General features: G+C 40.0%; 1 protein-coding gene across 1 annotated transcript in view; it reads right to left on the bottom strand.

Annotated features, from left to right (window-relative positions):
- Positions 1-17,028, bottom strand: part of LOC308104808 (myosin heavy chain, fast skeletal muscle-like) — a 69,700-nt gene that overhangs the window by 13,630 nt on the left and 39,042 nt on the right. The window contains exons 2-12 of the mRNA XM_080455336.1: positions 3,977-4,018; positions 3,634-3,852; positions 3,409-3,552; positions 3,006-3,162; positions 2,885-2,912; positions 2,686-2,794; positions 2,470-2,562; positions 2,323-2,386; positions 1,927-2,025; positions 1,740-1,843; positions 1,037-1,175 (exon numbers count right to left, since the gene is read on the bottom strand). Coding sequence (XP_080311462.1) covers positions 1,037-1,175; positions 1,740-1,843; positions 1,927-2,025; positions 2,323-2,386; positions 2,470-2,562; positions 2,686-2,794; positions 2,885-2,912; positions 3,006-3,162; positions 3,409-3,552; positions 3,634-3,840 — 1,144 coding nt within the window. The 5' untranslated portion in view covers positions 3,841-3,852; positions 3,977-4,018. The remainder of the gene's footprint in view (positions 1-1,036; positions 1,176-1,739; positions 1,844-1,926; positions 2,026-2,322; positions 2,387-2,469; positions 2,563-2,685; positions 2,795-2,884; positions 2,913-3,005; positions 3,163-3,408; positions 3,553-3,633; positions 3,853-3,976; positions 4,019-17,028) is intronic.

The following is a 17,028-nucleotide window of genomic DNA, read 5'->3' as shown; positions in this document are numbered from 1 at the left end:
CAATATAGTGTGATTGTGCGTGCAAAGTTTGACAGCAATCGGATGCTGCATTCATGATTTGCGGCATTTTGTTCAAAACAAGCCACTACTGCAAACTTTAGATGTCAATCTTAGGCAATCAGGATGGAATATGAAAAATCAAACACATCCGTCTTGATCACATGACTATAGAGATCATGTGTACCGATTTGCGTGAAATTTGCATAAAGTATTTAGGCTTAATAGCAAAAAAATTGTTTTACCTAAGTCGGCCTCCTGGTGGCGCTATAAAAGGCAAATGTGGAAAATGCAGGGCAAAGGTTTTTCCTTGACCTCTAGGGAGTGCGCTTACAAAATTTTACACAGATCGGTGCAGTTATAGGTAAAAACACGAATCGGCCTGTTATAGCGCCACCATGAGGATGATTTGAACATTTTCAAGTGCCATTTCTTCCCCGGCATAGTGGAAATATGCGTGCACAATTTCAAGGAAATTGCATGCTGTGTTCATGATTTGAGGCATTTTGTTCAAAACGGAGCACTCCTGCAAACTTTGGAAGCAATTTTTAGCCAATCAGGATGGAATATGAGAAATCTGAAAGACCCGTTTGGTTTAATGACTATAGAGATACTGTGTACCGATTTGCGTTATGTTATATATGTTTTGCACAAATCGGCCTCCTGGTGGCGCTATAACAGGCCCATGTGAAACATTTGAGGCAGAGGTTCTGAATTGGCATCCAGGGAGTGTGTGTGCACAGTTTCGCTGCGATCAAGCCAACGGTGCCGGAGATTAGCTGTTCACAGACGAACACACGGACGGACGGACATACACACACAAGGACGGACGGACAGGGGGCAAAACATACTCTCTCGCCATGCCTTTCGGCCTGGTGGAGACAATAATAATAATGGAAATATATTGAAAATATATTTAGCTTAGTCCATTTAGAATGTAAGTAAATACAGCTAGTAGATGCAGCTAACCCTCCGTGTTAATGATACATAATAATAATAATAATAATAGTAATAATAATAATAATAAAGATTAGCTCACCCTCCGTGCCATCAGGTTCTGCCTGTTCTTCACGCTGCTTCTGTTTGAACTTCATGACACCATGATGCATCACTGCACCGGTGAACTTGTAGATCATCTGTTTTTCCTCACCGTTGAAGCCCAGGACGTCAATAGCATCCTGATGTCAATAAGCAGAGATGTATTCAAAAGATTGAGATTAAGCATTAGATTAACAAACATAATTTAGAACTGTGTACAACTCAACAGTTAACAAACCAACATACAGTATAAGTGTATATACATGGTATCTGCACATTTCTAAAGTGACAATTTAAGGACTTTTAAGACCTATACAATAAGTAAGTTGAAATAAAACAAATAAGACCATTACTGCATCAAAAGTAATCAACAAACTATACTATTCAAATTGTCAAACATTGGCCAAATTGTCGAATATTACCTAAGAAAGAGGTAAAAAAAATTAAAACATGTAGATCGGCTATTTTCACAATATTTATCTGTGGAACCGAGTCAAACTAAATGTAATGCCTCAACTGCTACAATTCCAAGTGCTTGTCAGGATGGGGGGGGGGTCCCCAGTTCAAATAGGATTAGTTTGGGGGGTCACAGGCACGGCCTGAAAACTTTGAGAACCACTGCTTTATAAAATACATTTTGCAGAGCAATTGACTGCAGTTCACACTATAGTGAGTATTAGAAAGAAACAAAAATGTTCACTGACATCAGTAGCGTCCAGCTCCACTTTGTCATCAATGCTGGCCACAGTGATCTGACCCATGCTGATCAACGGGAAGTCGTAGGGGTTGGAGCTGATCAGACACATTTCTTAAAAGGGATTAAAAAATGGTGAACATGTGTTTTTATTCATTAATTTATGTTCTCACTGCATCATCAGTAATTCCATTTACCAATAATCTCAGGTTTGTGGTTGGTCATCATCTGGAAAAAGATGTGATAACCTCTCTCTGCAGGAAGCTGATAGGTCACTCTAGACTTCTCCAGCAGATCTATATGGGTTGTACATAACTCATAGTAATAATAATAATAATAATGATAATAGTAATAATAATAATAATAATAATGATAATAGTAATAATAATAATAATAATAATAATAATAATAATAATGATAATAAGAATTATAATTATAATTACCCTTATAATTATAATTATAATTATAACAATTTCAATTATAATAATAATTATAATAATAACAATAATAATCTATATGGGTTGTACATAACTCAAAATGTAATCCTCAAATGAACACATATATAATTTATCATCTGTGAACTTCATACTTACATGTCTCAATATCAGCACTGGCCAGTTTACCCGTTGTGCCGAAATGGATTCTGATGAATTTACCCTGTTTGATATAGCACAATTAGTTGCATCTACACTGTGGAATTATTGCAGGTTTTCTAATAAAGTGTAATTATTTATACTTACAAAGCGAGAGGAGTTGTCATTCCTCACAGTCTTGGCATTACCATAGGACTCCAGCAAGGGATTGGCTGCAATAATCTGATCCTCCAGTGACCCCTAGAATGTTTTAGACAATTGAACATTTGGTCAGAATTCTTTTAAATTGAATTGCTATATTGCATACAAATGCTTTATGTTCAAAAACATGTATTTGTTGAAGTTAAAAACCTGTACATATACCTTGATTTTACCGCTATCGGCCGCCGATTTCTCTCCACCAGAACTAGCTGTTGCAAAGTACTGGATGACACGCTTGGTGTTCACAGTCTTTCCAGCACCGGATTCTCCACTGGTTATAAATACACATATTCAGAGAAATGCAGTTAGTGAATTGATGTACAATGTTCTATTTTTAAAGCCTAGTAGATGGGAAACTTACGTGATCAGGACAGACTGGTTCTCTTTATCTGTAAAATGTAAAGCAAGCTTTTAGTCATGGATACACCACAAAACCATTAAAGTTATATTATTGTTTTGACATTGTCCTGAGTAGTACGTACCCATCTGCATGAACTGATAGGCGTTGTCAGAGACAGAGTAGATGTGGGGTGGAGCCTCAATACGCTTCTTGCCTCTGTAGGCATTTACAACCTCCTGGTCATACACTGGGAGCCACTTGTAGGGGTTCACAGTTGCACAAAACAAGCCAGAGTAGGTCTGAAGGGGAGAAGAGAGAGAACAATAACATCATACAACATAGCACTAAGCATGCCACATATCTAGCACAACGGATCACTAGAGCTGGGATTACAGTCACGAGTTTCAAGTGGCATCAACTAATGAGCTAGTTAACTTCAGAAGAGTTTGTTTGCATTTGTTTTTCTATGGTTTTCACTTGATGATATAACTTGTACACTGTATTTTTCTTTCTTCGCTATCGACTCAGTATGTAGAAAACCTTACATAGATCATCCATGCTGCATAACGCTCTTTGAGGTTATACAGGACAGTGGCTTCACTGAGGTGGGTCATCATGGCCATGTCCTCAATTTTGTCATACTTGGGAGGGTTCATAGGGTAGACATCAGCCTCCTTTACAGTTCTTTCCTAAAAAAAAAAAGCACAACCTCAGAATGTAATGTGATTTTTACTGAGCCACTATTTGATTTTAGATACACCTCTACCTACCGCCTTATCCAAGAGCGTTTCCACGGTGACGTTGCCACCGTCCTTCTTTAAAATTTTACACTTGAGGTAAAGCTCCTTAACATCGGCCACATATGCTGCAGTTTTGCCATCAAAGGGTGCAGCTTGAGCCTCCATTCTCTCCCTCTCTGGCTTACGGAGATAAATGGCGGCCTTGCCATACTGCTCCATCTCTGCGTCCGTACTCATGGTGGCGGCTTTCTGTAGACAGACAAATAGATGGTGTTGATGCCTTTGCTGACTTGAGATCTGAGCAGATAATTGTAGGACTATTCTTATGGTTATAGCTTATTGTAGGTTTATTAGAAAAATTATGAACACTCACTTTTCCCCACTACCAGTAGCAGTAGAATCTTGAGTGCAACCCCTAAGAGTGGAAAAAACACATCATTTTGAGGACATTAACATGAGTTGATGACTCAATAGAAGAGGTGGGAAGACTAGCCAAACTGTAGTTGAGTAAAAATATTGTTACTTATTACTAATAATAACTAGTAGATGTTAAAGTACTTTTCCAAATAACTACTTGATTGAGATTAAGAAAGTATCTGGTAAAAACACACACACACTGTAAATTATGATTTAAATAATCATAACATAATTGAAATGTCTAAATACAAATTCATGAACAAAAGTAAATTCCAATCTGGCCTAAACCAGATTACTATACAATAATTAGTTAGGGAATTTTAGCAAAATATTTGGACCATCTGTGAAAAAATTTACTACCAATAGCTTTCTTCACCAATGTGTTCTTATAGGTGTCTAGAATCACCTCTCAAAAAGTTCAACCCCAAATCCTCGTGGAAAATCCTGGAGAGCCAATCAAAGTTAAGGAGCCCAGAGGGCTTGGGTGAAAAATATGAAAAGAAATAAAAGTCTTGTGAGGTGTCTAACTAGGGGTTTTCAGGGGTGCTGAATCCATTCCAACCATTATTTTTGAGTAAAAATGTCTCCCTGGCCATCTAATATTGGTATATTGGTTATTGTTAGTGTATAATCAGTGTATAATCAATGGTAGGGGATTGGGGTGTTGTTGAATTGATTCTATTTTGAAAAATAAAATAAGAAAATATTGCTAAACACTTGATAAGAGTGTACACCTACTGTGCACATGCTCAGTGGGATACACTGTCTGCATGTGGGGAAGGAGCGGGAGTGTTGCATCCTGGCAAATATGTCTGGACGATTTTAAGGTACGGTAGTTTATCTACTTTTTGGCATTTATTTTCCTCTGCTGGCAAAACTTTTGATTACTGTGAATTTAGATGTACATTTTCTCTAGCCTATTGCTTACATTGAACAATCATTAGTTAAACAATCATGACACTTGTCTTTTAGTAGACAACATGGAAGAGGATTCTGTAGCTTGTGGCTTAAGGTGCTTCATCTGTGGTGGTCCTGAGACTGAGATTCAAAAGCTCTCAAAAGTCACCCAAAAAGGCTATGCACAGATGTTGTCTTATTCTGAGAGTGTGGATGATGCAGCATTAATCAGAAGACTACATGAGGACTGGAAAAACTGAGATGACCCCAAACTAAGATACCATTTGGAATGCAAAACCGAGCTATACAGTCGTGCAAGAGGTATATCCACTGGAAATCGTACGTTCTTTTCAATGTGATGAAAGTTGCCACTTGCAGATTTCAATCCTATTCTATGTTGTGAGTGACATCATAATTTAATAAAAACTTTAAACATAATCTATTCTTTAGAGCAAGATGAGCAAGACCAACGGCCAGACAGGAAGAAAAGACGCAGGGCATTGTCTGGGTCAAGTAGTTCAAGTGCTAGCTGGCACACTTGATCTACCATAATACTTGCATCCTTTGCAATGAAGGTATCAATGCTGGCACATTGAAAAGAAACCCTGGTAAGTCTTTTGTATGTAAGATTCAAATGAATTTTGATAATTGTTTTTCTTGCTCCTCATTGTAGGCTTCCACTCAAAGTAGAATAATTTAATCATGCACATACTGTATGTGGCTACCTTTTATCCAGACAGAGCTCGGCAGTTGTATCGTGCACCTGATAATGTCTACCAGGACCAACTGAAAAGGAGTTTGATGCAGAAAGCAAAGCGACGAGGTGATGACTGGGGACGTGAAGTCGCTGGTCGCCTGTCTGGTATTATAGATTTGGTGGCAGAAGAGGCAGTATATCATATTCGATGAAGAAGAGACTTTGAGAACCCTGTTACAAAGTCTAAGGTAACATTATATGGATACGCAATACAGCTGTACAATACAACTCACATTTCTTATCCTTTATTAGTCCCCCTCATTCCTGGACCCATATCAATCTTGCAGAATAAATTATTTTGAAATCAAAAGTTTCACTATTAAAAATTATATTTCTTCCCTCAGGATAAGAAATGTGAGTTGTATTGTACAGCTGTATTGTGTATCCACATAATGTTACCTCAGACTTTGTAACAGGGTTCTCAAAGTCTCTTCTGCATCGAATATGATATACTGCCTCTTCTGCCACCAGGCGACCAGCAACTTCAAGTCCCCAGTCATCACCTCGTCGCTTTGCTCTCTGCATCAAACTCCTTTCAGTTGGTCCTGGTAGACATTATCAGGTGCACGATACAACTGCCGAGCTCTGTCTGGATAAAAGGTAGCCACATACAGTATGTGCATGATTAAATTATTGTACTTTGAGTGGAAGCCTACAATGAGGAGCAAGAAAAACAATTATCAAAATTCATTTGAATCTTACATACAAAAGACTTACCAGGGTTTCTTTTCAATGTGCCAGCATTGATACCTTCATTGCAAAGGATGCAAGTATTATGGTAGATCAAGTGTGCCAGCTAGCACTTGAACTACTTGACCCAGACAATGCCCTGCGTCTTTTCTTCCTGTCTGGCCGTTGGTCTTGCTCATCTTGCTCTAAAGAATAGATTATGTTTAAAGTTTTTATTAAATTATGATGTCACTCACAACATAGAATAGGATTGAAATCTGCAAGTGGCAACTTTCATCACATTGAAAAGAACGTACGATTTCCAGTGGATATACCTCTTGCACGACTGTATAGCTCGGTTTTGCATTCCAAATGGTATCTTAGTTTGGGGTCATCTCAGTTTTTCCAGTCCTCATGTAGTCTTCTGATTAATGCTGCATCATCCACACTCTCAGAATAAGACAACATCTGTGCATAGCCTTTTTGGGTGACTTTTGAGAGCTTTTGAATCTCAGTCTCAGGACCACCACAGATGAAGCACCTTAAGCCACAAGCTACAGAATCCTCTTCCATGTTGTCTACTAAAAGACAAGTGTCATGATTGTTTAACTAATGATTGTTCAATGTAAGCAATAGGCTAGAGAAAATTGACATCTAAATTCACAGTAATCAAAAGTTTTGCCAGCAGAGGAAAATAAATGCCAAAAAGTAGATAAACTACCGTACCTTAAAATCGTCCAGACATATTTGCCAGGATGCAACACTCCCGCTCCTTCCCCACATGCAGACAGTGTATCCCACTGAGCATGTGCACAGTAGGTGTACACTCTTATCAAGTGTTTAGCAATATTTTCTTATTTTATTTTTCAAAATAGAATCAATTCAACAACACCCCAATCCCCTACCATTGATTATACACTGATTATACACTAACAATAACCAATATACCAATATTAGATGGCCAGGGAGACATTTTTACTCAAAAATAATGGTTGGAATGGATTCAGCACCCCTGAAAACCCCTAGTTAGACACCTCACAAGACTTTTATTTCTTTTCATATTTTTCACCCAAGCCCTCTGGGCTCCTTAACTTTGATTGGCTCTCCAGGATTTTCCACGAGGATTTGGGGTTGAACTTTTTGAGAGGTGATTCTAGACACCTATAAGAACACATTGGTGAAGAAAGCTATTGGTAGTAAATTTTTTCACAGATGGTCCAAATATTTTGCTAAAATTCCCTAACTAAATACACAATCAATCATCTACATTGTTCAATATAACATAAATTATTCTGTCCACTCATTATTCGATGTCTTTAGCTATGTGGCACTATGTACGGAGTCATTTTAAAAATGAATAACTTTACAACTATGAATAGCTAACATCTCTAAAACATTTATAGGACTATGAAGGACAGATGAAGTCTCACTCACCACTAAATGGAACTCCTCTGCAATGGGTACGTGTCAACCATCTCAGCATGCCTTATATTAGGTGCTCATTGCATGCTATGCAGAAAGTAAAAGGAGTTGGAGTTGCCTTTCAAGGTCCTTTAATTCCTGTTGACATTGCAATAGTATCCATTTAGCCATACCTTTAAAAAAAACATTTCAAATCTATTAATAATCTTGTAAAATTATACTTCCAACACTCACGTGATATTTGATAGTGCTTCTTGGCTATGTGGTTTATGTACATGCCAGGCTATGGTATAAAAATAGTATAATTGGCAGGGTGGTGGTCTGAGGACAACCTAGAGAGTGGTGGGGTGCTGGGTTTCTTCATCTGGTCATTACAGCAGGTTTATCAGATACATTATTTGGAATGTTGATATTCAGTGAGGAAAGTAAATACTGAAATACTGTACTTGTCATTTTACTTGAGTATTTCCATTGTATGCTACTTCATACTTCCACTCCACTCCATTTGAGGAGGACCCTTCACTAAATTTGACAGCTTTAGTTACTTTTTGGGGGTCTTGATGTTTATGTAGTCAGGGTCACAGTTCAGATGTTTATGAGTTGTTAACAGCTCCAACAAATAGTCTGGCACTGGCTTAACGGGACAGGCTTCACTGTGGGTGTATCACTGTCACTTAATCCTTGACAGACCCATAAAAAAGTGTCCACGTTATTTCCATTCCTTGTACTCATCACTATTCATTTCTGCATTACATTTCACCATAAATATATTCATTAGCAGACTCTGTAATGTATAATTGCACACACAGCCTCTCTCACACAGCTGATACGGTCGAAGGTTGTTGTCACAGCTTGCCTATCAATTCAAGCAGCCAAGTGAGCCCTACCATCAAGGGGCAGTTAACCCAAAAAACTCTGATCCAATATTCCAATGTTTTATTAATTGAAGTAAATAGGAGGCCAACGCAAAAGTATATTTAAAAAAAAGTATGAACTCCAAAACAACTCTGTGTAATCACTGCGAGGCTTATTACTGTTCAGGTTATAAGCAAAACTTTTAAATATAGTATTGCTCTTGTTAAGATTGGCCGATATTTACTTTAAATAATTATAAATATTGGTCAATGGATCAGGAATGTGACAAAAACAAATTCTCCATGATTTTATAGGAAGAGCAATTGAAAGAGGAAACAAATGTGGGTGAGCTTTAAGCTGGTCCCATGCAGACAGGAGTTTTACAATCTTAAAGCATTTGGAAATCTGGTTGCCTCACACACTACAGGAAAATCTTATCAGATTATTTTGTAGGATTATTTTAAACATGCACACACAATGTCGTGTCAGTTGCATCTTTTTGTACTGCTGCTACTATCATTGAATCTCAATGGGACTCAATAATAATAACTAGAAAAAGTGCTCCGCGGAGCACAGGTCTCTGCCAGGTCAGGTAGGTTATTGTGGCCTCCTGGTGGCGCTATAATAGGCCAATGTGAAAAGGGTGCCATTCACGGCAATCAGCAGCGTCTGATTTGAGGCATTTCGTTATATTATATTTTGCAAAAATCGGCTGCTGGTGGCGCAATAACAGCCAATGGGAAAAGTGTGGCATTTCTTCCTCGGCCTAGTGGGAATGTGCATGCAAAGTTTTACGGCAATCGCACGCTGTGTTCATTATTTGAGGCATTTTATTCAGAACGAGCCACTCGTGCAAACTTTAGATCTTAGGATCTTAGCCAATCAGGATGGAATATGAATAATCGGACGGATCTGTCTTAATCACATGACTATAGAGATAATGCGTACCGATCCGCGTGATGTTAAGACAACATCTGTAGGAGTAATATAAAAACAGGTGTTTTGCAAAAATCAGACTTCTGGTGGCGCTATAATAGGCCAATCTGAAAAATTCGGGACAGAGGTTCGCCTTTGGCATCCAGGGAATGTGTGTGCACGGTTTCGCAGCAATTACTTAAATTTTGATTATTATTACAAAGCATACATTAACCACTTCAGCCCTTTGTACATTTCAGCCATTTTAAAATAGCTGATCTACAAGCTTACAATGTGTCGCGATGCGACACAGTATGAACTTGTAGATCGGCAATTTTCAACAGAGTTTTATAAATTTGAAAACTTGTGAAATGGGACATTTTGCATTATTTGTACTTTCTACTTTTGGTACTTAAATACAGTTTGATACCAATACTACGTTTTTCTCAAGTATTTTTTTTGCAGTATTAATACTTTTACTTAAGTAAAAAAAAATTAGTACTTGGTCCACCACTGTGTACATTCTGGACCGAATGACAGACCAAATCAATCATTACAAATCTGAACAGAAAAGGAACGAATAGATTAGCCTTTGATCATGACAGTCATGTATCAGGGCTAGAACCAAGCTCCACAACGCAATATAAGATACAAGATGTGTCCTAATTAGTACGTTGGTTTGTGGTGATTCTCTTATCTGCAATATAATACATCAGTTATGTTTTGATAGGAAGGTGGTACATGATGCAATGACATGACATGATGCAATGACAAAAAAAGCCGCTTCATCCTCCAGAAAATATTAATTTAAACACAAACTGCCCACGAAATGCGTTCACAAAGTAAACCCCAGCTGCGCGCTCTTGCTCGTGCATGTATTCGCCCCTCCTGCAGTTCCAGCTGCGGCTTAAATGTTTCCCAGAGCTCTGGGGGCCGGGTAGGTTCTCACTCCTCCAAGTTCCACACCCAACTGAACAGGCCCCCTGGCCAACCTGGAGGACTGACTAGTGCAGAGATAACCCTCCCCACCTGCCTTCCTGCAAACATGGCCAAATGTATTTGTTGGAAGCCAGGCCCAGTTGGAGGCCCCATGGAGGATTTGAAACCCTAGTCTCTGAGGTGGGAGGCAGGAACTTTACCCCTGTACCACCAGAGAACCCTATAGAGATATAAAGATTGTATTCACCCACACACACACACACGCACACGCGCACGCACGCACGCACACACACACACACACACACACACACACACACACACACACACACACACACACACACACACACACACACACACACACACACACACACACACACACAGCTTGCCTAAGTTAGTCCATCGTGACCGAGGATGACTTCTGCTACTATTTGTGGGTCCTTTGATGACTGTACAGTACAGTGTAATGCGGGATGCACACTGTGGAGCAAGTGAAAACCTGACCCGGTGGGGCAGGTGCAGACTTGGCCAGCTTCCTTCCTCTTATTTCAAGGAGGCGACTTGCCAGTTGGACTCGTTGTTGGCAGAGTCCAGGCCAGGAGGAGCGATCTACAGTGGCATCGATACTTCTCTAGGACACACACGCACGCACGCACACACACACACACACACACACACACACACACACACACTTTTCTATGGCATGGCTCTGTATAGAGCATGTGCGTGCATGCGTCGGTGCGTGCGTCGGTGTGTGCGTGCGTTGTTTACGGCGAGGCGCTGTGCTTGCGTTGCTCCGGCAAGCCTGAAAATCCTGTAGTGTGTGATGATCTGTGATGCGCCATTATTTTCTCCACCAGGCCGAAGGCATGGCATAGACTATGTTTTGCCCCCTGTCCGTCCGTCCATCTGTGAACAGCTAACTGTTGGCCCGATCATAGTGAAACTGTGCTTGCACACTCCCTGGATGCTACAGCAGAACCTCTCCTCCTTTTTCAAATCTGCCTTTTATAGCGCCACCAGGAGGCAGATTTCTTTTTTATATTGCGCCTACAGATTTTGTCAAACATCACGCAAATTGGTACACAGTATCTCTATAGTCATGTGATCAAGACAGATCTGTCTGATTTTTCATAGACTACTCCTGAAAACTTTAGAAGCCAAGTCAATCAGGATGGAATGTTTTGAACAAAATGCCTCAAATCATGAACGCAGTGTGCGATTTCCGTCAAACTTTTCACACACAGCCAAGGGAGAAATGCCACCCTACATTTTTCAAATCAGCTTCATGGTGGTGCTTTAAAAGGCCAATTTGCGTTCTTACCTATAACTGGACCGATCAGGCGTGAAACTTTGCACGCACTCCCTAGAGGCCAAGGAAAAACCTCTATCATTTTTCACATCAGCCTTTTATAGTGCCACCAGGAGGCAGACTTTTGCAAAACATTTTTTTTTATATTAATCCTACAGATTTTGTCCAAAAATCCCACAAATCGGTACACATTATCTCTATAGTCATGTAATCAAGACAGATCCGTCGTTCTGAATAAAATGCCTCAAATAATGAACGCAGCGTGCGTTCATTATTGTTCAGAAAGCTGCGGCTTGTCTGGTGTTCAACCGCCCCAAGTTCTCCCACACAACTATCCTTCTCCGTTCTCTACACTGGCTCCCCGTAGCGGCTCGCATCCAGTTTAAAACCCTGGTGCTAGCCTATAGGGCAGTGAAAGGAACAGCTCCTTCTTACCTCCGGGCTATGGCCGATGCTTACACCCCTGCCCGACCACTTCGGTCTGCCACCTCGAGGCGACTGATTGCGACTGATTGCCTCGTCACTCAAGGGTCCTTCTGGCCGATCTACGCGGTCACGACTTTTTTCTGTTCTGGCCCCACAGTGGTGGAATGAACTTCCCACTGATGTCAGGACAGCACAGTCACTGCCCATCTTTCGCCGCAGGCTGAAAACCCACCTCTTCAGGAAACACTACCCTTCCTCTTTGCCTGGCCTACTCGTTGTTAACTAGTTGTACGAACGCTTGTTTTATTGTTGTATTGTTTTATTGTCTCCGCCAGGCCGAAAGGCATGGCGAGAGAGTATGTTTTGCCCCCTGTCCGTCCGTCCGTCCGTCCGTCCGTGTGTCCGTCCGTGTGTCCGTCATTCTGTCTGTGTACAGCTAATCTCCGGCACCGTTGGCTTGCTCGCAGTGAAACTGTGCACACACACTCCCTGGATGCCACAGCAGAATCTCTGCCCCACATTTTTCACATGGGCCTTTTATACAATACTCCTACAGATTTTGTCCAAAAATCCCGCAAATCGGTACACAGTATCTCTATAGTCATTAAACGCAACTAGTCTTTCAGATTTTTCATATTCCATCCTGATTGGCTAAAAATGGCTTTTCAGAAGTGCTCCGTTTTGAACAAAATGCCTCAAATCATGAACACAGCATGCAATTTCCTTGAAATTTTGCACGCATATTTCCACTATGCCGAGGAAGAAATGCCAATTGAATTTTTTCAAATCAACCTCATGGTGGCCCTATAACAGGCCGATTCTTGTTTTTACCAATAAATGCACCGATCTGTGTAAAATTTTGTAAGCACACTCCCTAGAGGTCAAGGAAAAACCCTTGCCCTGCATTTTTCACATCTGCCTTTTATAGCGCCACCAGGAGGCCGACTTATGTAAAACATTTTTTTTTATATTACTCCTTCCGATTTTATCCAAATTTCATCCAAATCGGTAGCCTACACATGATCTCTATAGTCATGGGATCAAGACGTGTTTGATTTTTCATATTCCATACTGATTGGCTAAGATTGACATCTACAGTTTTAGCTTGGAGGGAATTCTGCCGAAATCATCAAGATCGTGCACTTGGTGACAAGTTTTTGATTTTTGGCATGCTGTTAGGTATGGGCATAAGGTTTTCATAAACCATCGGAAGCAAGTTGGGATCGCCCCCTAGTGGTCTGTTTCCAATGAATCCAATATTAGATATTTTAGTATATGGTTGAAACCCCAAATCATTTATAGAAGGTATTTTCAATGGATTCTGTTACTATTGGGTATGCTAAATAACCAAAATAAAATCTAGGAACATCAAACTTCTGGAAAGGCATCGTTTTCAAGATGGCACATATTCCACCCAGCTTAGTTGCCGATTTTGCAACACAATTTTTTTGAACAAAATGCGTCAAATCATGAACGCAGCGTCCGATTGCCGTGAAAGGTAGAGGAAGAAATGGCACCCTTTTCACATTGGCCTATAATAGAGCCACCAGGAGGCCACAATAACCTACCTGACCTGGCGGAGACCTGTGCTCCGCGGAGCACTTTTTCTAGTTATTATTATTGAGCCCCGAGATTCAAGATATATTTTACATGTTAGTAACAGCAGTACAAAAAGATGCAACTGACACGACATAGTGTGTGCATGTTTAAAAAAAGTGCTCCTCAGAGCAGAGGTCTCCGCCAGGTCAGATACGTTATTGTGGCCTCCTGGTGGCGCTATAATAGGCCAATGTGAAAAGGGTGGCACTTATTCTTAGGCCTTTCACGGCAATCGGACACTGCATTCATGATTTGAGGCATTTTATTGCAATTTTTTGTTGTTGCTAAATTAGACCTGCTGGTGGCGCTGTAACAGGCCAATGTGAAAAGGGTGGAATTTCTTCCTCGGCCTAGTGGGAATGTGCGTGTGAAATTTACGGAAATCGCAAGCTGCGTCCATACTTTGAGGCATTTTGTTCAAAACGGAGCACTCCTGCAAACTTTGGAAGCCAACCTTAGCCAATCAGGATGTAATATGGGAAATCGGAGCTCTGTGTTGATCACATGACTATAGAGATACTGTGTACCGATTTGCATGACGTTTGGACAAAATCTGTAGGAGTAATATAAAAAAATGGGTTTTGCACAAATCGGCCTCCTGGTGGCGCTATAACTGGCCCATGTTAAAAAATTGGGGCAGAGGTTCTGAATTGGCATCCAGGGAGTGTGTGTGCACAGTTTCGCATCGACCGGGCCAACGGTGCCGGAGATTTGGTGGTAACAGACGGACAGGACACACGGACGGACGGACGGACGGACGGACGGACGGACGGACGGACACACGGACAGACGGACGGACTGGGTGCAAAACATACTCTCTCTCCCTCTCGCCATGCCTTTCGGCCTGGCGGAGACAATAATCCTATATAATAATATGATAAGAGTTTACTGTAGTGTGTGAGGCAACCAGATTTCCAAATGCTTTAAGATTTTAAAACTCATGTCTGGGACCAAATTAAAGAGGTAGCTCACCCACATTTCTTTCTTCTTTCAATTGCTCACCCCATAAAATCATGGATAATTTGTTTTTGTCGCATTCCTGATCCATTGACCAATATCCCAATATTTATAATTATCTAAAGTAAATAGAGGCCAATCTTAACAAGAGCAATATTATATTTAAAAGTTTTGCAAGAGTTTATACTTTTAAAAAATATATACTTTTGCATGGCCTCCTATTTACTTCAATTAATAAAACATTGGAATATTGGATCAGAGTATTTTGGGTTAACTACCCCTTGATGGAAGGGCTCGCTTGGCTGCTTGATTTGACAGGCAAGCTGTGACAACAACCTTGGACTGTAATCAGCTGTGTGAGAGAGGCTGTGTGTGCAATTATACATTACAGAGTCTGCTAATGAATATATTTATGGTGAAATGGAATGCAGAAATGAAATGTGATGAGTACAAGGAATGGAAATAACGTTAAGTGGACACTTTTTTATGGGTCTGTCAAGGATTAAGTGACACTGACTATACACCTACAGTGAAGCCTGTCCCGTTAAGCCAGTGCCAGACTATTTGTTGGAGCAGTTAACAACTCATAAACATCTGAACTGTGACCCTGACTACATAAACATCAAAACCCCCAAAAAGCAACTAAAGCTGTCAATTTTAGTGAAGTGCCCTCTTCAAATGGAGTGGAGTGGAAGCATACAGAGTGGAGTGGAAGCATACAATAGAAATACTGAAGTAAAATGACAAGTACAGCACTTGAGAATTTACTTTTTATTTACATTAACATGTTCCAAATAATGTATCTGACAAGACTTGCTGTGATGACCAAATGAAGAAACCCAGTACCCCACCACCCTGCCAATTATACTATTTTTATACCATAGCCACTGGCATGTATACAAACCACATAGCCAAGAAGTACTATCAAATATCATGTGAGTGTTGGAAGTATAATTTTACAAGATTATTAATAGATTTGAAATGTTTTTGTTTTTTTTAAATGTATGGCTAAATGGATACTATTGCAATGTCAACAGGAATGAAAGGACCTTGAAAGGCAACTCCTACTTTTACTTTCTGCATAGCATGCAATGAACACCTAATATAAGGCATGCTGAGATGGTTGCCATGGACCCATTGCAGAGGAGTTCAGCGTTCCATTTAGTGGTGAGTGAGACTTCATCTGTCCTTCATACTGTAGTCATATAAATGTTTTAGAGATGTTAGCTATTCATAGTCGTATAAATGTATCATGTTAGCTATTCATAGTCGAATACATATATCATGTTAGCTATTCATAGTCGTAAAGCTATTCATTTTTAAAATGACTCTGTACATAGTGCCACATAGCTACAGACAGGATCAGAGGTTAAAGACACTGAATGAGTGGACAGAATAATTTACGTTATATTGAACAATTTAGATGATTGATTGTGTATTCATTTATTTATAGTGATATGGTTTAGGCCAGATTGGAATTGACTTTTGTTCATTCATTTGTATTTAGATATTTCAATTATGATTATTTAAATAATAATTTGCAGTGTATTTACCAGATACTTTCTTACTCTTAATCAAGTAATTATTTTGGAAGAGTACTACTCTACTAGAGTTATTATTAGTAATAAGTAATAAAATAAAAAGACAATAAAATGAAACAAGGAACAAAACAAGAAACAACACAAAAAGCCAAAAACAAACAAACAAATGAAAAAACAGAATGAGCAAGTATAATTGTCTCCGCCAGGCCGAAAGGCATGGCGAGAGAGTATGTTTTACCCCCTGTCCGTCCGTCCGTCCTTGTGTGTGTGTCCGTGTGTGTGTCCGTCTGTGAACAGCTAATCTCCGACACCATTGGCTTGATCGCAGCGAAACTGTGCAGACACACTCCCTGGATGCCAATTCAGAACCTTTGCCCCACATTTTTCACATGGGCCTGTTATAGCGCCACCAGGAGGCCGCTTTTTTCCCCCAAAAAATGTGACAGTACTCCTACAGATTTTGTCCAAACATCACGCAAATCGGTACACAGTATCTCTATAGTCATTAAACAAAACCAGTATTTCAGATTTTTCAAATTCCATCCTGATTGGCTAAAAATGTCTCCCAAAGTTTGCAGGAGTGCTCCGTTTTGAACAAAATGCCTCTAATCATGATCACAGCATGCAATTTCCCTGAAATTCTGCACGCACATTTCCACTATGCCGAGGAAGAAATGCCACTTAAAAATTTTCAAATCAGCCTCATGGTGGCGCTATAACAG

The sequence above is a fragment of the Gymnoscopelus braueri genome (assembly GCF_963280865.1).
Source record: "Gymnoscopelus braueri genome assembly, chromosome: 17".
Lineage (NCBI taxonomy): Eukaryota > Metazoa > Chordata > Actinopteri > Myctophiformes > Myctophidae > Gymnoscopelus > Gymnoscopelus braueri.
Note: the sequence above shows the minus strand (reverse complement) of the source record. Positions and strands in the feature narration are given on the sequence as shown.